General features: G+C 36.0%; 2 protein-coding genes across 4 annotated transcripts in view; both read right to left on the reverse strand.

Annotated features, from left to right (window-relative positions):
* Positions 1–7,202, reverse strand: part of LOC110097691 (transcriptional activator HAP5-like) — a 13,346-nt gene extending 6,144 nt beyond the window's left edge. For 2 of the 3 annotated variants that reach the window (XM_020824213.2, XM_020824212.2), the window contains exon 1: positions 6,871–7,202. In XM_020824213.2, the coding sequence (XP_020679872.1) occupies positions 6,871–7,124 (254 nt within the window). In that variant the 5' untranslated portion in view covers positions 7,125–7,202. The remainder of the gene's footprint in view (positions 1–6,870) is intronic. The other variant, XM_020824222.2, reaches the window with a different exon arrangement.
* Positions 7,203–8,804: 1,602 nt separating this feature from the next.
* LOC110097682 (alpha-1,3-arabinosyltransferase XAT3-like) lies at positions 8,805–13,938 on the reverse strand. The gene is made up of 2 exons (XM_028700273.1): positions 12,247–13,938; positions 8,805–8,828 (listed from the first exon to the last, which is right to left on the reverse strand). Exons 1-2 carry the CDS (start codon positions 13,684–13,686, stop codon positions 8,805–8,807), a joined length of 1,464 nt encoding a protein of 487 aa, XP_028556106.1. The 5' UTR covers positions 13,687–13,938.
* Positions 13,939–24,180: the final 10,242 nt, after the last annotated feature.

A 24,180-nucleotide genomic window follows, 5' to 3' on the forward strand; every position in this document is an offset into this window, starting at 1 on the left:
GGAGAAAACAACAAGAAAGTTGCTGTTTTCTACAGGAAATCAGCCCAAAACGTATGAAAACAGTAGAAAATCGTAGGAAAACTGAGAGAAAAACGTTCAATGGACTTATATTCCACTAGTAAATGATCAAAGCAAAAGCAAGATACAATGTTCTTCGATTCGAGAGGAAGAACAACTCTCCGATCTTCTCCGGCAACGCCAAGAGCCCAAGCAAGAAAACCCTAGATCTCAAATTACATTCAAATTCAAGATGATCCTAATTTCCCCCCATCCCCCTAATTAAAGCAAAAGGAACGATACAAATTACATAAACACCCTCCTCATTCAAAAATTCCCTCCAACGAAACGCTCCAAAACCCCCTAGCCCGCCTCTTCTTCCGCCGATTCTGCGAACGGGTTCCGCCCGGCTTTGGACCGCCGGGCGTAGAACCGGACCGGTCCAGCTGGGACCGGTCCAAGCGTAACAGGCAACCTAAAGGATTTGCTCAGAAATACTGCAAATTTTATTAATATTAAAGAATTTGTGTAATAAGCAAAGCACCTCACAAAAAAATTGTGACAACCCGCCCACCAGGTCCAGACAAAAATCACATTAACCCGGCAGGATGAAGTGAGTTAAAAGAAATTGTACTTATAATATCCTCATCTATTTCGACATCACTTTGAACAATAGACTTGAGATATCTAAAACATGTACTCATATAAATGACTTGATCTCCCAAAGTCACAATTCCTCTACCATATCTATTACTAATAAAATTACACTCAATGTATTTTGTTTTAGATCTAATCAAATGAAAACCTTTAGACTCTTAGGTTGGCCTCCATAATTTAAGTTCCCTTCAACTCCCTCTCTAATCTTATTAGCAAGAAAATATCATCAGCAAAAAGCATACATCAGGGTACCTCCTCATGCAAATGCCTGATAAGAACAATCACGACTAAAGCAAAAAAGAAATGGGCTTAAAGTTGATCCTTGATGTAATCCAACTGAAATAAGGAGCGAACTATTTAAAATGATTTTATCCCTAAAAGAATAATGTGTGCTTGAGTACATGCAAGTAATCTAAAGCTATGAATCAAGAAGGAAGTTTCCAGGGCTTTGTTTCAGAGAAACAAATTCTAGCTAGTGAAGAAAAAAGATTATATATTTAATGATACAACTTCTTTTACTGTCAATATTCATGAGTAAAAATACAAATGTAATTTATAATATGATCAAAGATTGTAATAAGTGGATCTCCTACCCTTAGTGTTATCATTTCATTTACATTATGTCATTTTATAAATTTTCTCTCTTCTAAGATACTGTAAAAGTGGAACACCTCTATAGGCTTCCAAAGCAAAAAATACACTAACCTTTCTAGATAACTAAGGCACAGCTGCTTCATTATTGCCCACAATGAAAGCATAATTATACTACACTATTGACAACCAAGATAGCTCTCAGTTGTCGCCTTGAAGCATCCTGCAACATACAAACTCATGTGGATAGCTCCCATGAAATAGGTTTGGTGATCTCTTCAAATCAAGTCACTTCAGGGAGATTACAACAACAAAAACAACATCAAGCCTTTCTCCCACTATGTGGGGTCGGCTACATGAACATTTTTTCTCCATTATGACTTGTTAAGAGTCAAATTATTATTTAAATCTAATAAAGAAAGATTATTTCTAATAATCTCTAACCAAGTCTTTTTAGATCTACCTCTAACTTTCTTAATATAAGTCAAATCTAATACATCCACTTTTCTAACTGGATCATAGGAAGGTCGTGATTTTATATGACCAAACCATCTAAGGCAACTCTCTCCAATCTTATCCTCCACTGGAGCTACTCCGACCTTTTCACGACTATGCTCATTTCGTATCCTGCCTCTAAGAGTAAAGTCACTCATTCACCTGAGCAATCTCATCTCTACAACACTTAACTTAATATTATACTTATCTTAATAGTCAACATTCTGCACCATAAAACATTGCAGGTCTCACCACCATCTCATAGAATTTTCACTTAAGTTTGAGGGGGACTTTTCTATCACACAACAAGCTCGATGCATTCCTTCACTTCAACCATCCAACTTGAATTCTGCTAATAATATCCCCATCTATTTCATCATCACTCTGAACAATAACCCAAGATATCTAAAACATCTACTCTTACTAATGACTTGATCGCCCAAAGTCACAATCTCCTCACTAAATTTATTACTACTAAAATTACACTCCATATATTCAATTTTAGATCTACTCAAACAAAAACCTTTAAGACTCTAAGATAGACCTCCATAATTCAAGTTTACCTTCAACCCCCTATCTAGTCTTATCAACAAGAAGAATATCATTAGCAAAAAGCTTACACCAAGATACAACCTCTTACAAATGCCTAACGAGAACATCCATGACTAAAGCAAAAAGATATAGGCTTAAGGTTGATCATTGATGTAATCCAACAAAAATAGGAAAATACTTGATCAAACCAACTTGTGTTTAAACACAAGTAATAGCTCCTGCATGCATATCCTCAATGACATAAATATAAGCATTACTAACCCATTTATTTTCTAGAACTCTCCATAGCACTTCCCTCGGAACTTTATTATATGCTTTCTTTAAATCAATAAATATCATATGAAGATCCTCCTTATTCTCTCTATAATTCTCCATCAAACCTCTCAATAAATGTATAGCATCCATAGTAGATTTACCCAATATGAATCCAAATTGATTTTGAGAAAGACTAGTAGTACGTCGTAACCTATGCTTCATAACTCTCTCTCTCTCTCATATTTTTAAAGTATGACACATTAACTTAACTCCTCTATAATTTACACAATCTTGTGCATCTCCTTTATTCTAAAAAACCGGAATCAACACACTCATTCTCTACTCATTTGGCATCTTTTTTTTGCTTCAAAATAATATTAAAATTTTAGTGAGATAAAAAATTCATTCATCTCTTAAGCATTTTCACACCTCTATTGGAATATCATCAGGTTCAATAGTTTTTCCAAACTTCATTTTTTCTAAAGTCTCTCTAACTTTGATTTTATTAATATGCCGATAAAAAAAGACTTCATTTTCATTTAGGATGTTAAGTTCACTAAAGTCAATCGTATTCTCACAATCTTCATTGAAAAGTTTAGTAAAATATCTCATCCACCTTTGTTGAATATCCTCTTCTAATAAAAATACTTTTTTATTTTCATCCTCAATGCATTTCACTTGAACTAAATCTTTACTACTCTCATATCTTTGTTTGGCTAACTTCTACATATATCTTTCACTTTTCTTAGTATCTATTCTATTATATAAATTATTAAAAGCTAAAATCTTTCCACCACATATTACTTTATTAGACTTCTTACAATCTTCTTTATATATTTCTTAATTATCAGAGTTTTTATATCTAAACCAATTTTTATAACAAATATTCTTATTTTTGATATTTTCTTATACATTTGAAATCCATCACCAACTATTTTTACTATTATAAATTTTTTCCTTTGATACTCCAAGTATATCTTTAGCGACATTCTTAATATTACTAGCTATTTTTTCCTACATAACATTAGCTTCTTCATGCACAGACAAAATCTTAAGATATAGAACCTTACTCTTAAAAATATTTTTTAAATGTCCAATCTAATCCTAAAATTATATATATATATATATTGCCCCTTCGTCTTAACGTTCAAAACTAATAAGCGATATTGGATACATAAACTTTCACTCGGAATAGCTTTACAATATTTGCAATCTAAACAATTTATTTTTATTATAAGAAAATAATCAACCTGAGTTTTATTATATCCATTCTTATATGTAATCTCTTTTCAAAAATAAAGTATTAGCAATTACAAAAATAAACAAAGAAGTTACTTTTCCAACCTTTGTTAAAAGAAGGCAAACCTTCAATGCTCAACTGCTAAGAAGGTCATATTGAGAACAAAAAAATACCATCCAATTATGTGACCTTAAAGAAGCACATAAATTGTTACACGGATCAATGGATGTTGCACTACTCGAACATTCACCTCAATCCTATCAAGATAATGAAGGCATCAGAGAAAAGTTACGTAAACTATTTGAAAAGTCATCAAGATGTTGTCAAGCTCTTCAACGAATGGAAGATAGGAACTATCTCAAAAGTGCTCAAACAAATAGATTTTATTCTTCTCATAGGTGTTGTTTCATCTCATTACTTTCTTTGGGAAGCGCAGGATAAACTCATTGGTAATAGAGTATTTGAACTGCATTCTCTCCAAATCCTTAATGTTCACTCACCAAAAAGCAAGGGAAGTAAGTCACTTGTAAAAGAAAGTATTATGCATGTCAATGGAGTGAGTTTCTTCAACACAACATCTTTGTCTTGAAACATACAACTATCATTTAAAACAACCTGCATATACTCTTTCCAGCATTTCTTACTCTCAACTTATAAAAATATTAATATGCCTAATTTTGAAAGTGTATTTTACAACAGATGGTCAAATCAAAGTAGTGAATAGAAGCCTAAGAAATTTTTTTAGATGTATATTCACAAGAGTAAAGAAAATTGGGATTTACATCTTCCTACCACTAAGTTAGCATACAACCTAACATTATATATAAGTCTATAGGAAAGAAAGCATTTGAGATTATTCATGGATAAAATAAACCCTGCAAATCAAATAAATGTTATCTTAACACCAATGCATGTATTTTGAAATCTTGCTACATTATTTGAACAGTATATACATGATTTGTATGATGGTATTCTAAAGCAAATTGAATTACATAATGAACAATATTTTAATATTGTGACTGCCAAAAGAAGTCCTAAGAAAATAATGAAGGCGATTTTCCCATGGCTCGTATATGTCCTAAATGATTCATGCAAACCATATATAAAAATTGTGACGTATAAACATGTAGTTCTTTTCAAATAAATAGGAAGATCAGTTCAGAATTAACTCCTAAAATATTTATAGGGCTTATTTTCAACTAAATGATACCATGCATTATCAAGTTTCTCTCAAACCTTAAGAATTTTCAGTTGATTCTTCTACATAAGGAATTTCTACTAAAGTAATTGTTACTATTGAGTTCGTTGTTCTGACTACACCTGCTTACTTTGACATTGCAGGCATTAGAGCATATAATGATTCATGCAAACCATATATCAAAATTGTGACATATAAGCATGTAGTTCTTTTCAAATAAATAGAAAGATTAGTTTAGATTTAACTCCTAAAATATTTATAAGGCATATTTTAAACTAAATGATACCATGCATTATCAAGGAACTCTTAAGCCTCAAGAATTTTCAGTTGATTCATCTACATAAGAAATTTCTACTAAGGTAACCGTTACTATTGAGTTCGTTGTTCCGACTACACCTGCTTTCTTTGGCATTGACGGCATTAGAGCATATGAGGTTACACTTAGAGTAAGCGTAGAGCACATTTTATTGATTAGGTGGAAAGTCATATCCTATCGCAAGACTCATAGCTACCAAAGAAATAACTTCAAAAGCTTGCATCCGACATTGTTAATGATTAAATCATTGTAAACTCGCTCGAAAAGAGTTCGTAAGAAAATAGTCAATATCACAGGTAAGATTCAGTCCTATTCTAGTCTTTTTTAACTTTGAATTTCCCGCCGGCTAACCAAAAAGCTTTATCCCTTGCTTAAAAGAAAATCCCTGCTAGCCTAAGTCGGGGACACAGTTACTTTCTTTACCATAATAAGAGAGAGAGACTTCGGTAAATGCTTACTTGATACTGGATTACACAAGCAAGGGCTTGGAGAATGGAAAGCGCTTTTTCATAGCAAGAAAGGAGAAGGAAAGAAAGTTCAACTGGTCGTATCTCAAGAGCATTGAAGAAGTATCATTTGTATTAAATGAGCATTTAGTAAAGTTAGCTTACACATGTTTAGTTTCTTACTTTCTTGTAGGCTAACTACAAGGAATCAAATCAGGCAACAATAGGGGTTAATCAATACCTATTTTCATGTTTTTATTTCTTTATTACTATGTATGGAAGAACTTCACATAATTTGTTTTTTAATATTGAAGTAATTTGAATGCAATAAGGATATGGGTACATTGATCCATATTTAGCATTTTACTTTTTTTAATACATATCACATGTCTCGACATTCTCATTATATTGGATGATATAACTGACTGAAATTGTTGATTGTGGCTTCCTCCCACTTCCTACACATTGATCCAAGTTGTGTGTGAGAACCATCGAAGTTGTGTACAAGGAGTGCTCCCTCTCCCTTCTTTCTCTCAATCAAGGTAATTTCTCAAGGTTTAGTTTAATTTAGTGATTTAAAATTTCAATCATCTTATTTTTCAAAATGTTCCCAAGTTCAAACCGCGCCCTTACACTTTACACAAAGACATCCATCTCTTTCTTCCCCAAGGAAGAAGAGATTCAATTCAGCGTCCCATCACATAGTCCGTTTGACCATGAGAGCAGCCTCCAGCACAACTAACTTTATTTCAGGAACGATGGAAAAAAATGCAACAACACTTTCGTTTATATACTGAAAGAACAAAAAATTTTAAAAAAAGAAGCCTGAGCAGATATCTGGAGATAACTGAAATCTAGCATCTGTGATCTATTGAATCCTTGTTTTAACCATTCTCAATAGGATAATACATGACAAAAAACAATAAAGCAATATACTTCTTTGTTGATTTCAATTAGGAAAATTAACTGGAAATTTTTTTAATGCTGCCTTATTTTCAACAAATCTTAGAACTCCACAAATCATTTTTTTAAACAAGGCACCTTAGACCACAATATATAGTAGCTGATCAAACTATGTATCCAGAAGCTCGTGAATCATTGAAACAAGGTAATGATGGATTACCGGCGGAAGAAGTTAGTGGTAACCCCAACGTAGGTCCTCGGCACCCGCGTAGAGGCGATTAAATAAACGGACCACTTCGAGGAGCTCTTGTCTATCCACTGACTCATCTCTCCTTCCGCCGCCCCTCTTCGTTCAAGATCGCCGGCGGTTTTGAGGGAGGACGGAGAGCAGGGCCGGGCTGGTTGAGAAGAAACTTTGGACGTCGATAGGGCATGCTGCTTGACGTTTGGGAATCTCTTGGAAAGCCTCGTCATTGGGTTCCGCTCTCAATCCGACGCGCCTTTACCGTCCATGGCATCCGTGGTGGAAAATAAATTGTGTTATAGGTAGAAGATGAAGTATAAATTTATTTTATTTTATTTTATTTTATTTCAATAGCATAAACAATTTTAAGATACTTTATTTAACATTATAAAAAGAATCAAGTTCCATGAGATTAAATTTAAAAACTAGATTTCATATATTATAATTTAGATGGTTCCTCAAAAATATTTTTTTAGAAAATGTTAGTTACTATTATTGAGGGTGTAAGAATATCATTTTTATCGAGTATAAATTTTGATCTAAATAATGTTCTTCCAAGCAATTTAAGGAGCAAAATTGATGACTATTTCACTAAATAAATAAATAAATAGCCAACTAAAAATATGGAAACTTAGTTAAAAGTTCAATCATCACAATTAATCCAATACATCAAAATCATCTACATGTAAGATCATGAAGGGCCTTGAATTGGCTAAACCAGCTAGTAAGGAGGACTAATTGGCTTGCATCAAATCAATTTCTTTTGTCAATATCTCCCCTCGTGCATGAGTGCATATGATAGGAAGGAGATAGCGAGGCAATGACACCACTGCTTAGGATTGGAGGGGAAGGGGTGCCAAACTACCCTTTAGGGGTCTCCTCTATACAAGTAAGGCACCTGCATTATTCGATATTTTTATGTGTACTTTATTTTGCATAGTACACCCTTGAATGTTTCAATTTCTTAAAATCATTGCAATATACACATATCTTTCTTTTATGAGTGGTTTGAGGCAAATAATTATTTTTAAGGGCTTATATTTTAATAAATAAAAAGATGGCATATTATTGTTGCTTTCTAGTGATGCCAAGTTTCAATGAATCTTCATATGTTTAGTCTTGTCAGTTTGATGATTAGAAGTTTCATATGCCATGTTTATTATACTTGTGATGCTGAGATATATAAGATGTTATATTTAGATTGCTAATTGAAAATATTGCTAATATTGATTGCTTTATATCACAAAATTCTATGTTATCTTCAATTAACTTAGCCAACCATCTCTTATACTAGTTGATTTAGCTAACTAAGGAGCATCATCATCGCATCGTATTTCAATTATTGAAATATATGATATGAACTATTTGGTGGATATTTAAAGGGAATATTCTGACATATTCAAGATAATGCTCAAATTACCTCATTTAACATCTAAAAATATGTCTTATTTCAATTTATTTGGAGCATTCTAAATTAGAGAGCATCGTGGAGAATTCACATAGAATACTTGAATGCTATATTTGATTGACAACAATATTGTCAACTTAGTTTTGAATATGAGTTTGATGATTTCTAATACGTGGCTTATCTAACATAGGTCAAGCAAATTTTTAAACCCATGTCTATTAATGAAAAGATGGACTTATCATGATAAAAGAATAATTGTCATCAAATTTGGCTCTTCGTATGCTTCCAAGAAGGTAATCAAGAACAGTTGGGATTAGGTGATTAGGTTTTGTGACGCCCCAAGATCTAACTTGGAAAGAATTTCAATCAATTCATTAAAACCATTTACCAGAGCTATCTATAACCTCCAATAACAGTCTATCAAAAATCTATAATATTTAAAACATCAATATACAAGTCGATTCATATCTCAAAAGATCATATACAATACTTAGGAGCTACTCTATGAACTGAAATCTATCATGTCCTGAGTACAAAAGAATCACTAAACCAAAAAGAACAAAAACCTGGAGATTCCTGATCAACCTCAATCTCCTGCTCCCTTGCCCTGACCTGAAAATATCAATCACATATAATGAGCTTTACAAAGCCCAGCAGACACCTGATACCTATAACTGAAATCAAAGCACGATACTGCTATCAATATGCATGTCAGTCAATCAATCCATAACAGTCAATGGTCAATGAGTCTTTACAATACAAAAATCAATAGTCAATGAAAGCAATAGTCGATGCAGCGATAGAAGAATCGATAAATCAAACTCAATAAATCAATACGTCAATTCTCAGAAGAATCCGTACATAGGAGAAAATCAATCGATCAGTCAAATCGTATCGAATCAATCGATCAAATCAATATTATCTAGTCAATGAAATCGATTAGAAAAGCCATACAATAAAGCTCAATCTATACTAGCAATGAATCAAATGCAGCAGGTTAATATGGTGCAGAAGCAATAGTATCAATGAATCTATAAGCAATAATATCAATCAATCTATAATATTCATGTCCATAGCATCAATGAATCAATACAATATATATATCCATCTATGTCAATATCTATGCTCAATAGTATCAATGCTCAGCGATCAATCAATGAAATCAATGAAATCGTACGATACAGTAAATCCAATATCAACATTCATATGCATATCTATTCAATTCATCAATCTCAGAAAAATCGGAAATCGTATGAAATTTCGGCGGCGTAACGGCAGTCTATCAAATTTACACAAAAATCCTACAAAATCACAATTCACCAAATTACAATAGAATGTTCATGACAATAATATAAGACTATTATTCTACTGAATCAATATCAATAAACATCCTGATATTTTTCTATTCGATCAAAATCGCGTAGAACCCAAAATAACCGGTGAAATCGTTACAGAAAATACTCAAAACGTGTAGAAAAATCATATCAATAACATATCAAAAGTTGTGCGGTGAAAGTTTCGTCAAAACAAAACGAGACCGTTTTTCGATCACAAAAACACAAAATCTGTGCACAAAACGACCAAAACTCAACATCTTCGAAAACAGAAATAGGATTCGGAGTCCTTACAGCGAGATAAACACTTTTCCCAACAGCGGCGTCGGACGAAAAGCGCTCCGCGGCCTCTGAAAATGAACTTTTCCTTTGCTTTTCTTCTCCTTCTCTCCTCAGATATTTTCGTTTTATAAAATATCTTTTCTCTCTCCTCAAAACGAGCTGATTTGCTTATAAAACAAGTATGATCGGCCCGGCCGATCGCCACATCGTCCAGGACGATGTGAACAAATTTCAATCGTCCAGGACGATTCCTTAGGACGATAATTTCGGTTTTGCTCTCGTAATTTTTGTCTCATCTGATCGTCCCAAGACAATCCAAAATCGACCTGGACGATCCCATTCCAGAAAAATCAGTTGTTTCACTGCACTGATCATCCTGGACGATCTCAATATCGTCCCGGACGATCCTGGGAGGAAAATCACATCCATAAAGGAAAAATCAAAGGAACTAGCTCTCACAGGTTTCCCTTATCTGCCTTATTGGACCAATCAATTTGATTCCTTATGCTCCTTATTAATGAATTAGCTCCACGTAATCATCTAATGTTGATTCCCTAATGGCACTCACATACAAAGTGACAATAATAATTGAACAAATAGAATAATTGTGTCAATAAGGTATTAACTGACATGCAATTTCTTATACATTTAAAGTAGGTTGCCATTTGATAGGATCCTTATAATAGTTTTGGTGATTATCCTAGACGTGCATCATCCTCTTACTATCTCACACTATATGTGCATCATCTTATGCTCGTTTGTTACTAATATCTTTCTCCTTCAAGTCCTCATAATTCTTAAGGCAAAGCAATAGTAAAAAGAGACCAAGAGTTTTAGTTATAATAGTAAAATAATATTAGTCTTTGATGGCATAATGCCCAACATATTAGGCAAACTCTGTGAATCTCTTTTCGTAATCTTCCACAAACTAATTGTACTATAATAAATTTATAAAATGTTATAGTTTTACATCCATGTTACTGGTGTGTTATACTTTGTTGCGAAAGGCATCAATAAATCTTTCATATGAGATGGTAGCACTTGATTGATTCTAAAAAAAATGATGTTCCAAATGGCTTTTCACCATGGATTGACATCCTTTGCCAATATGTGGGTTATTAAGTTTGTCTTGCTTTTGAACAAATAATCTATGCTATTAAAATCTTCCTCAGCTCTGAAAACTAGTCTTTGGCATTCAATGATTAAGTGCTCCAACAAAATTATAGTGTCATCATTTTGAATAGCATTTATAGTCAAAAGGTCACGGGCCTTGAAATGGAATGATATTGTTATCATTCTTATTATTTACCTCAATAAGACTAAAAATTAAGCCAAAAGTCATATTATGTTGTGCATTAGTTATGATATTATTGATGGCATTTTCATTATTAGTGTCAACACTAATTCATATTCAGATGCAAATATGAATCAAATGCTTTAAAAATTAAAATAAGGACCATTTGAATTGTGATATTTCAGCGAGTTAATAGTCAAATTGAACATTTTGAGGAGACGAGCCCAACGACACCACATTCAATTCAATACGAGCCTAAATGGGTTCAAATAAAAAACACTTAAATGCTCGATAAATAGTTCATGATCGAGTGAGTTATATCAGTTGTCCATTGAAACACTCCCAACATGCCCTAAATCTTATCTCTATTTACTAGTTATATCACTCTCAAAAAATTATAAATAGACCATTCATTCTTCACTTAAGAGAGGAGAAAAAAGATAGAAGAAAATAAGAGAAAAATTAGAGATCTCTCCTACATTTTCCAACCATCATCGCTACCGACAACCATGAGTTACTTGTTAGAATAATTAAATATATTAATTATGCGAGATGTCGCAATAATTATTTAAGAATATATATTTAATTATATAAACCATTATGTGGCCCATATATTTGAATTATTACAATTTAATTATTTATGTTTAAATCCTATTGGTCAAGAAAAGATAATTTGATCATTCGTTTATGGACCGTTTGATCAAATAACTCCTATGAGCGGTTATTATAAAATAACTCATTTGAGTTATTATAAAATAACTCCTATGCGTTATTGTAAAATAACTCATATGAGCGTTTATTGTAAAATAACTCCTATGAGTTATTTTATGAGTTATTATAAAATAACTCTCATGAGGGGTTATTATGAAAAACCGTAGTTCAAAATTCGACGAATTCAAAATGAATCAAGGTATGTTTTTCTTCCGATTAAAGATTGTGAAAATCATCTTGTTTAAGATCTTGAGGATTTAAAACTTATGTAAATTCAAGTTTTCGTTTCGATTTCTTTTACATAAATTATGATACGAGTTTACCAAGTAGCGATGAACTCGAACGAGCCTCTTCCTGAACCTAACCATATCCAGTCTCACCCTCTGCCCGTCCAAATAAACCTTCTTGGTCGCCTCCCATCCCTTCGCATTCACGCTTTCGGGATCCTTCAACACGGGATCATCCTTGCCGTACTCCCGGGAGAGCGAGCTCTCCCTTGCAAGTATTCTATAGCTTTCATAACGTAGCTTCGCCTTCGCCGCCGGCTGCCCGTAGTACGTCTCCGCTGCCCAGTCCAAACCCAGCGGCACAATCTGTATGAACACTGATCCAGGCCGCATGAACAGCAAATGTGTCATCGCCGCTCCGTGCACTCCGATCATCACATCCGATGAGTTCAAAGCCATGTATATCTTCGCCAACTCAGTCGTTTGTTCTGGTCTTAGCAGCTCTACTCGGAAGCCTACCTCCTCCGCCAACGCCGCGAGTTCCGACTCATTCTCTATCGCTCTGGAGCCATTCCTGCAGATAACAACCAGCTTCGGCCTCTGTTCCAGTTTTCCTTGTTCTCCATCTTCTTGTTTTTGCTCCAGCAGGATTGATCGGATTCTCGGCCGGTATGCCTCGTCGAGGACTTGGCGGAAGTCGGCCATGGTTTCGTTCCCCGCCGTTCGATTCGCCTCGATGGCAAGCTCGTCGTGAATTTGGAGGCCGACGATGGCCTGTGGGAAGCAGTGGGTTCGGCTATCAGCGGAGAAATCGATTGGGGGGAAATCGGAGAGAACGGAGATGACATCGCCGTATTTGGAGACCCACCAATCATGGTACTCGACGATGAGGAAGATGACGCGACGATTGAAGCGGCGGGAGGTGAGATAGAGAGGGATGAGACCATCGTTGAACTCATGGTAGACGTTTCCAGTGTAGCCGCCGGTGGAGAACACAACAGCGGTGATATTGTGGTGCACATCGCATTTGGGGCCGGTTTCTGATAGGTTGGCGGGGCGGAGATTGAGGCGGAGTTCGTTGATAGTAGACATAATCGGTGCTTCCCATTTACGCGTGTAGGGTCTCACGCGCTCCTCGGAGAAGGAAGAGTTGGAGAAAATAAGGAAGGAAGAAGAGGAAGAGCGGGTGCGGATGTCGCCGTTAAGAAAGCAGATATCCGTGCGGAAGGCAGAGCGGTCGCAGCAGAGGGCAGAAGAAAGCGAGCAAAAGTTAGCTGACGGAAGAGGGGAAACAGCTTCGCGGTAGGGGAGGTCGGAGAGGAAGAGTAGGGGGAAGCGGGAGATGAAAATGAGTAGAAAGGTGAAGAAAAGAAAGATGAAAAGAAGGCGGAGGAAGCTCGACCTAGGCTTGCGAGCTAGCCAGTGCTCGGTTGCGGAGATGTGTACACCTTTGAAGTCGTCGTGCACATCTTCTTCATCCTGGGCTTTCCTCGAGTGAGGCAAAAGGCTTCGATGATGGTGGTGGTGCGGCGCCATCGTCTCCGCCTCTCTGTTTAGAACTTTATAAATAGGATTAACAATGTGGGAGAAGCTTTTGAAAGAAAATGGAACCGAGCAAGCTTGCAAGAAAGGAAACCGTGTTCGATGCTCGAGGAAAGAGGGAGAGCAGAACGCCTGGGATGCTGCGGAAAGACGGTCAAGAATGGAGTGTTCAGAGTTTTGAATGCCAAAGTTTGATTTTTTATTGGACCGAAGGAGTTTGGTCAGAGACGTTTTTCGTGGGATAACGAAATGAAAAAAAAAAAAAAAGCTTTGGTTTTGTGTTCTTTTATGGCGTTATAAAGTTGAGGATGTCTTTGGCATCTGGGGCTGTACTTTGGAAGCCTGTTGGCGTTTGCGTGAGGATTAGTTTAGCATAAGTCCATAATTGGGCCCAAAATTTAATTTTTTGTTGGTAATAATGGAGTTTAATTGAGTAGATGTTATTTAATTTTTAAAAATTAAGTAAAAAATGATAAATTTTGGATCCAAATTTATTCGTGAAGGATACTCACTCGTATTAAGGTATTTATATGACGGATTAGAACTAGAAAATCGAGTGAGAAAATTTAGTACATAGAGTAAGTGAAAAGTTTTAATATCTCTATAACTAATCCTCAAAGTATGGAGGCGAAAATATGTATGTTCTATCCTTTGTTTATAGAGTTATAAGGGCTACATAAAAAGTTACTCCTAAAATTAATAGAAAAAATAGTATATGATGTGATCAAGGTCGATCGATATTGACATATAAACAAGCTAAATAGTATACATGTGGTACCCACTCCTCCACGAGTATCTTAGTCAAGTTTTTGAGAGTGTGCTTTGAGCGAGTATTTAGGACCTAGTATAAAGGGTAAGCGTGTGAAGGTGAGTCCAGAGGAACATATGGTGTAATAACTGGAAAATTTTGTAAATAATTTTAAAATGAAAACTAAAAGATTTGGGCTGGAGCATTTTTGGCGCTATGCTTGCAAGCGTAGCAGCGCTGGGGCACTATGCTTATAAGTGTTGCGGTGCTGCGATGGTATGCTTGTGAGCTCTCCATTCTACAGTAACTTTGGGAGAGGCATGCAAAGCTGCAATGTCGGATTCAAAGCGTTGTGGTGTTGGTGCGATAGGCACTGAAAAATATTTTTTATATAAATTTTCATTTCATCACCACATCATTCCTCCGCACCTTCATCTTTCTTGAATTGTTGGGTAAGGAAAGGAGAGGAAAAGAAGAGAGGACGAGAGAGGAGAGAGAAAAAAATTACTTTGGGCCATTTTTGTCCATTGCTCTAGTTAACAAAAATATTTTGACCACGTTAATCTGAATCCGACTTCTGTTTTCAAAAATTTTTATTTCTCAAATTTTAATGAGTATATAGCACAATAAATAACTAAAATCTTACAACTTAAATTAATGTAAGATAATAAAGAACAATATGCTAGAAACAATATAAAAAATATGTGTCAATATATATGCTAATTATATGTATCAATTTGTCATTATATAATTCATCACATCTAAATCCATTACATCATCATTCATAATATATGTAACTGTCAACAAAACTAATTTTAGTAATAATATTAGTATCATAATCAATAATATTAAATAGAATGATAGTATATTAGTGTCAGTCATAATATCAGTACAGTGTTTATAGCAGTGTCCCCTTATAACTTCTAATTAATATACTACTTATAACTCCCCTTAAATCATATGAATCAATCACAATGACTCTTTATAACTCCCAATCAATCGATCTCCAGATTTTTATGATTCTCAATCAGTGAATCATGTGGATCAGTAGAGTATCAGATTGAGTTGTCATATCATGTATCTAATATTATTCAGTACTTCATTTAAAATACAATAAAATCATATCAAATTATTCAGAATGACAATTTTTATAATATATCCAAAGCTTATAAAAACATGAGATAATGTTTTTTTTTTACAGATTTAGGAAAGATAAAATTTTTAGAAATCAAAATCATTGAAAATATAAGTAAGAACTTAGTCATTTACAATAAATAGAATAAAATTTGTAACATGAAAGAATGACAAATATGATTCAAAGACCATTTTTTCTCCTCTCTCTTCTTCCCCTCTTTTAATGTCTTCGTGACCAAGCAACCAAATGATGGAGTCATTGGGGTGAGGTATATATATTCATGGCCTATTGCCACAACACTCACCATATCATCGTCAAAGCCCTCTGCTTCAAAATTTCACATTTTTAAAATAAATTTATTTCACATATTTGTGTTATTACATGAGCTCTGAAAAAAGAAAAGTGAATTAAAGAATTTATATTTATTATATTTATTAAACAACAATAGAAAGAGTAAATAAGAATTACTACCCAATTATTATTATTACCTCAAGTGATGTGCCCTCCCACAAGATTCTCATTATGACATTAATTTTACCCCTACACTATGGATGGCTGTAAACATTAATAAAGAGAGGTAGTTTTGATGCACTTCCTTGCTTTTATGTCTATTATTTGTTACTTGCTTTCCTAAGAGGGTTAATCTAAGTACTTTCAAGTATGTTAATTTGGGTTGCAAGAAGTTGAGGAAATTTCTCCTCCTTAAATGCAAGTCTAAAGGAGAAGATAGGAAGTTTAGTCCGCCTATTAAAAAAAAAAAAGGTAACAACTGTTGAGGCAAGTGGGCTTATTGGCATGGAGCTAAGTAAGGTGATAAAAATGGTGCCATGTAATGCCAAAAAGATTAAGGTGAGCATGGCACTGGCGGTTGGAAAGATCTAGGTTAGGTTCATCCTCTCTTCAAGTACTGTGATGTGCCACAGTGGAAGATGAGGCCTATTAGTGTCCTTATTGTAGGGAGCTTATTAGGCGTTGATGGTGGTGATCGCTTACCCTCTCTTTCTTCCGTAGCATTGATGAAGTTCTTGGTGGTGCTCGCATGCTACCATAATCCCATGCTAGAGGAGGTTGAGCAATCATAGTCTACTAATGAGAATAGAAAAGTTCATTCTTATTTTATAAAAATATTATGTGTGAAGGCTGAATGTCAGTGACCTCGAGTGAACCATGAGTCCACATGACCTCGGACGAGTTCATAGGTCACCCATTGAACGAGCTTGAGGCATTGGCACTAACTCAATGGGTTCCTATCTTATATACAAGGGTTGTAAACCTCCATGATATACTACTAGAGATTCCATTTGGTCTTTTGATTAAAAAACAACTCATTCCTAATCCCTCCCTCTATACTACATGAGTAACCCTTTTGGCACCAAGCATGACGGGTTAGAGTACGCCAATCCTCATAGAATATTACTCAGCCATAAAGATTGTTGAGAAACCAAAGAGAAAGTATGCAGAGGAGTGTGTGCAATCATCTCTATCCCAAATACTCCCCACCATCTTTTTTTTTGCCTCTCCTATTGCTAGTGTTTAATGTGTCAAATCTCTTGCTCTAGGTCTGTCTTTCTTTAGTTGCTCACAAGCTTGTGCCTTGGAAGAGAAGAGCGGCTTGTCCGAGCACAAACCAAATATAAGAGGACAATTTGAGCCTTCGAGAGTGTGAGCTTGATAAGCAAGGAGGCCTACTTGTTATGGAGAGGTGCCTAAGCTCATATTGGAAGTGATGGTTACTCACCATCTTGTATAATCATCGCGGTTAAGTTAGTTATTGGCTATCATGTGCTTCAACTTACTATAGATAGTGGAGAGAGGGTGGTACCTCTTGAATTGTGATTATATCTATTGTATAAGTTATTTTTTGGGTATGAGTAAGCTCACACTTTTATGTGAATGACAAATGTAATGTATATCTAAAAATTATAAGTAATACGAATTATCCAAGTATTTGTATACTGTTTTGGCAAACTTTTTTTTTTTTTTTGCTTTATTTTCTCAAGCTAAATATTTTCTCAAGTTGCCCCAATGATGAAATCAGCTTTAAGTCCTTTGTTCCCAAAATTTCTCTCTCCTTGCCTCTATTTCTCTCATCTTAAAAAAAAAAACAAAAACCTGGGCCAAAAGTAATGGAAAATTGCTTAGGAATTTAGTTTCTCTAATATATGTATATATATACATATGGAAATCATGACAACCCAAATAAACACAAAAACTATATTCATAAATAGTCTCTACAATAGAAAAAAAAAAGTATCACTTTAATTCACTTTTAAAAATAAATAAAATTAAATTAATATTATGATAATTGAAATATTCTTTTTACTTAAACTAACAATAAAATAACGAAAATTATTTCGAGGGCATATTAAAATGAAAATCCAAATAAACACCAAACTAAATTCATAAATAGTTTGTACAATACAAACAAATATTACTTCAATTTATGTTAAAAAATGGGTACTTAAATCACTTTTAAAAAATAAGTAATATTTATTAAAATTTATCCAACATAAATAATAGAGGGTATATATATATATATATATATATAAAATCCGTTCCCATAAATAACTAAACTCCTCATTAGTAAAATCCTTGGACGAAATACTCTGCAACGTTTAAGAAACACAAAATTACATAAAGAAGTCGTAAGTGAAAGTCGCGAGACCCACTCACTCCTCACAAAATAAAGTACAAGATGTATCAAATATCCCTTACAAAGATCATTTGTAAAGAACAAAGCAGTGCCAAATGGATCTTCAAACCAGGCAAAATGAGAAATATGTGCCTCTCACCATAAAACCTCATACCCAAAGTATCCAAAGTGATAAGTCTGAGATGCTTAAGACCATTTCCTCCGTAAGATATAAATACTCTCTACTATTCTTTCAGCTTAGTAAAATGTAGTTTTCATTTGAGGCGGTTTTTTTAATGCTTTTTAAAGCAGCTTTATAATACAAAAAATTTTATACTAAAAAATTGCTTTAAAAAATAATTTAAAAGCCGTCCCAACTGAAGCCGAAGTGAGCATTCATTCCTTCTATTTTTCTATATAAAAACGTAGAGAAATAACTAAAATCCTGCTAAGCCTCGGCAGTCCACCAAATGCCTTGTAGCTTCCAAATTGCATGATTTTGAGTATCTTATTAGCTATTTTCCATGTTTTTGACGTTCATTAATCTTCTGGCTTTTCCTTTGGTCTTACTATTGCTAATTCCTTCTTCTTTATCTTCTGTAAGACAGTTCTGCTGCCACCTGCTATGCTCCACTATATATTTGTATAAAATAGTAAACTGATTGTGCAAGTCTTTGAAGAAGTCCTGATAATGTAAAAAATAAGACAAAATGATTGAGGCAGGAAAGCTATCTCCTTTGGCTTTCTCGTTCGGCCTATTGATGCTACTCGGTCTCTGTCTCCACTGGCTACCTAGTTTGTATCGCTTGTTCTTGTTTTTTCCCCTGTGATTAGCTACAAGTGTACAGATATATTTTAGATCGAATTCTCTTTCATTTTCCTTTTTAATTTCAAATTCATTACAAAATTAAATATTGATGTACTGAGGAGCTTAAAAAGCATCGGCATTTCCATAGTACATACAACAACAATAATATCAAATATTTATCTCACTATTGTAGAAGTGATGCCGCCGAGAACGGAGAGATGGCTGACGGGAGGAAGAAGAAGAAGTAAACTTTATTGAATCTTTCTTGATTACATTATGTCTATAATGATACAAATATATAGCCTATTCTAATACAGGTTGGACACGTGTTATGCTATCATTGGATACATAAATACAGGTTAATATTAACGGTCCTTAACATGCCCCCGCAAGCTGAGCGTTGGGAGCAATGGTCAGTTTGTTGCGCAGTAATTTGAACCTTGGTGTTGTCAACGGTTTGGTAAGAATATCAGCCACTTGATCGACTGTGCTAATAGGAAGAAGCCGAATATTGTTGTTCTAGATGTGATCTCGTACGAACCATTGGTCAATCTCAATGTGTTTAGTACGTGCGTGAAAAACAGGATTATTTGCAAGAGCAATGGTGGACATGTTATCACAGTATAGGTCAATAGGTTGAGAGTGTAACACGCCAAAATCAGATAGTAAACGTTTGATCCAAATGGTATCCGCCGTAGCTGAGGCTAGTGCACGGTATTCCGATTCGGTAGATGACCGGGAGACCGTATTCTGCTTTTTAACGGTCCATGAAACCAATGTATCTCCAAGGAAAGTACAAAAGCCTGATGTAGATTTCCGAGTATCTGGATCTGACGCCCAATCTGCATCCGAATATGTCTTGAGTGTAAGATTGGAGCAATTAATCGGAAGTCCGAAATCAATGGAACCTTGTATATAACGGAGAAGTTTCTTGAGCATGACTGAGTGTTTTGGAGCCGGTTTGTGCATGTGCTGAGATAGGGCGTTCACGGCATATGCAATGTCCGGTCTGGTCAGAGTTAGGTACTGAAGTGAGCCTATAATTCTGCGGTATTTGAGCTCGTCGAAGGCTGCTTGATCGTCCGAGCCAGAATCTGGAAGTTTGGTGTAAGACGGGTTAGCGACCGAGTTACATTTGTGTAACTCGGCCATTTGAATTATTGATTTGGCATAAAGATTTTGAGATAGAAAGAACTTATCTTGCGTGCGTTCGATTTTGATACCAAGAAATTGATTTGCTGAACCGAGATGCTTCATAGTGAATTTGGATTGTAGTTTATTGACCAGTTCAGCCATAGCTCGTTCGTCATTTCCAGTGAGCAGGATGTCGTCGACATATACCAGTAAGTAGAGATGGATGGAATCACGGTGAAGTGTCAGAAGTGACGGGTCTGCCTGGCTATGAGTGAACCCAAGCTGCAGTAGATGGGAAGTGAAGGTTGTATACCATTGTCGCGGAGCTTGACGTAGACCATATATAGCTTTTTGTAGTTTGCATACATGATTCGGATTGGATGCGTCCTCAAAACCTTGGGGCTGGCGCATGTAAACCGTTTCATTGATGTCTCCGTGCAAGAATGCATTAGCAACATCAAGTTGCTGAATGCTCCATTTGTAAAACAAGGCTATTGTGAATAAAATTCGTATCATTGGAAGTTTAGCTACAGGACTGAATGTGTCCTGATAATCTAAGCCATATTCCTGTTGGTTGCCTTGAGCCACTAATCGAGCTTTGTAGCGAGCAACCATTCCATCTGAATTGAATTTGGTACGGTATGTCCATTGTGATCCTAGGATAGTCCCGGTCATAGGTGGCGGAACAAGCAGCCATGTTCCTTGATTTTGGAGAGCGTAGTATTCTTGTGCCATTGCCTGTCTCCATTCGAACTTTTTGCTGGCTTCAGTGTATGTTGTTGGATCAGTGGACAGCTGATCCTTATGAAACAGATTGAGTCTGTGAACGGGTTTGAGAGACCCCGTTTTGGTCCGAGTCGTCATGGGATGATGAATAATGTGGTTTGATTGCTGAGGTAAGTTATCCGTGTGTATTGCTGTCGTAGATCCTGAATTGATATGCATAGTCTGTTCGGGATTAGTTTGAGTGAAAGATCGAGCGGGTGGTGGCGAGGTGTTGCTGTTATGCGTTTGCAACACAGATGGCGGAATGAGCAGCGACGGTGGCACCGAGACGTTATGCACAGGTTCTTGAGTATCCTTGAACTTAAGAGGAAAAACAGATTCGTTAAAATGAACATTTCTAGACACGAAAACTTGATTCGTTACCGGATTTAAACATTTATATCCTTTCGATGTATCAGAATACCCCAAGAATATGCATGAGGTGGAGGTCGGTGTGAGTTTTGTGCGCTGAGTTGGAGGAAGAAATGGGAAACATTCACACCCAAACACCCGAAGATGAGCATAAGAGGGTTGAATGTTGAACATACGATAGAGCAGAGCCGTGTGCTTAGTTGTGGCAGACGGTAGTCTATTAATCAAATAGGTAGCTGTAGTGGCTGCCTCAAGCCAGTAACTCAGCGGAAGTCCCGCAGTAGATAGCATAGTTTTGGTCGTAGTGATTATATGTCTGTGCTTACGTTCTGCTATCCCATTTTGTTCGGGAGTGTAGGGGCAAGACGTTTGGTGACGAATTCCTGCATTTTTGGTGAAGGATTGGAATTGATTGTTAACAAACTCACCTACACCGTCGGTCCTTATAGTGAGAAGTTTCAGGTTAGTTTGTCTTTCAACGAATTTCACAAAGTTAATAAAAGTTTGTGTAACATCAGATTTGTGTAATAACGGAAATAACCAAACAAAGCGAGAAAAATCATCTACAAATATAACGTAGTATCTAAAGCCTTGGTGTGAGGGTACCGGCGAGGGTCCCCACACGTCGGAGTGAACAAGTTCAAGCGGAAAACGACTGCTGTTGGAAGATCGTTCAAAAGCTAATTTGTGACCTTTACCAGACATACACTGAGTACAATTGTATTTAGTAGTGCCTATATGTAACAGAGGATTAACACGCGATATAGTTTGAATAACACGATGATGCGGATGTCCAAGGCGCAAATGCCAAGTTGCTGGAGAAGATGTGTTTGTTGCGAGTGTGGTGGCGGAAGCACCGTGAACCGAATTTACTATCTTGTAGACGCCTTGATTGCACGGGCCTTTAAGAATGACTTGATTTGTCGTTCGATCCTTAAACGTAAAGCCACTTGCGTCAAATGTTATAGAAATAGGATTGTCTTTAACAATATTAGAAATAGATAGTAAATTGTAGGACAAGGAAGGAATATGTAACAGACGAGATAAAACTAGCTTACTAGCAGGGGTAGGAAGAATTCCTGAACCCGAGTGAGCTATTGGAACCGTTCGGCCGTCGCCAAGAATGACATTTTCGGTTCCGTTGTACGTCGTGTAGAAGTCCAAGTTGTCAGTTGTGTTCGTCATGTGGGATGAGGCACCGGAGTCGATGTACCAATCCGACGTCGAGTTAGCTTCGTTATTTGCTATGAGCGCACTGGTGTTCTTGGCCGCTTGTTGTGGAGGCTTGTAATTTGTATTGAGCCTATGCCAACAGGCGTCTGCACTGTGTCCCTTTTTCTTGCAAATTTGGCATACAATGGAAGAGTTTGGGTTAGGAGTAGTTGCTGAAACCATGGTTGGCGGCAGTCGTCCGCGGCCACGCCTACCTCTACCTCTTGCCGTATACAGAGCCGACTGATTGTCCGGTAGTTTAGGAAATTTCAAGGCCGCCGATTTTAAATGTATTTCTTCGCTTATGAGAAGCGCATAGAGAGAGTCGAGAGATAACGATCCTTGCATAGTGCGGATAGTGGTGGCGAACGATTGATAGGCTAACGGAAGTCCGTTCAAGATGTATATGATTACATCTTCTGGATCTACCGAAGAACCGGCCGAAGCTATCTGATCCACTATCTTCTTGACCTCAGTGAGATACTGAGTCATTGTCATAGTCTGCATTGAGATATTATGAAGCTCGTTTTTGAGCTGTATTACCTTTTGATCGATTCGATGCCTGAAATCGATTGTGGAGAGTTTCCCATATTTCGTGGTAGATTCAAGCTGAATTACATAGGGAAGAACAGCCGGCAAGATGGTGGAGCACATCGCCGTAGCAAGATTTTGATCTGTGACCTGCCAAGAACGCGGATCTTGATTGGGATCAACATTTTCTGTAGTCGATTTTGAATCAAGAAACGCAGCGAAGCCATTCGCTTTGAAGAGTTTGGCGATCTGTGTACTCCAGATCGGAAAGTTGTCCGGAGTGAGAGCGTGAGGAACGAGAAATTTGAGATTCGAGATTACAAATTTCAGAGAGGGAGAGATAAGATGATTTGATGCCGCAGCACCCGTGGTAGTGGTACCGATCGACGAGGAAGCCGGTGCCGGAGTCGTCATATTCGGTCCTCAGAGTCGAGCACGCTCTGATACCATGTAGAAGTGATGCCGTCGAGAACGGAGAGATGGCTGACGGGAGGAAGAAGAAGAAGTAAACTTTATTGAATCTTTCTTGATTACATTATGTCTATAATGATACAAATATATAGCCTATTCTAATACAGGTTGGACACGTGTTATGCTACCATTGGATACATAAATACAGGTTAATATTAACGGTCCTTAACAACTATGGGGTCAGATACATAAATCCTTTTTTCTCTATTGTACTAATTTAAAAAAAAAAATACAATTTCTAATACTTTCTAAGTCTTTTAAAGTCAACTTCTACCTTTCTTAATATAGGTTAGATGTAATAAATCTACTTTCTTAATCGAGTCATCGGAAGTCCGACATTTTATGTGGCCAAACCATCTGAGGCAACTCTCTCTAACCTTATTTGTCAGTGAAGCTACTGCAACCTTTTCATTTCATTTCACATTATGTCTCTATGTGTAAAACCACTCATCACGTAAGCATCCTCACCTATGTAACATTTAATTTAATTTTATGCTTCTCTTTTAATTGCTGACATTTTGTATCATAAAATATTGCAGATCTAACCACTATCTTATAGAATTTTTTCCAAAGTATGAAGGGTACTTTTCTATCACACATGTTAATATAAAAGTTTAAAATAAATTTATTTAAAAAATATGAAAATTTGATATAGAAGGCACTGTTGCATGTGATGGCAA

Source organism: Dendrobium catenatum, unplaced genomic scaffold (assembly GCF_001605985.2).
Source record: "Dendrobium catenatum unplaced genomic scaffold, ASM160598v2 fragScaff_scaffold_1481, whole genome shotgun sequence".
NCBI lineage: Eukaryota > Viridiplantae > Streptophyta > Magnoliopsida > Asparagales > Orchidaceae > Dendrobium > Dendrobium catenatum.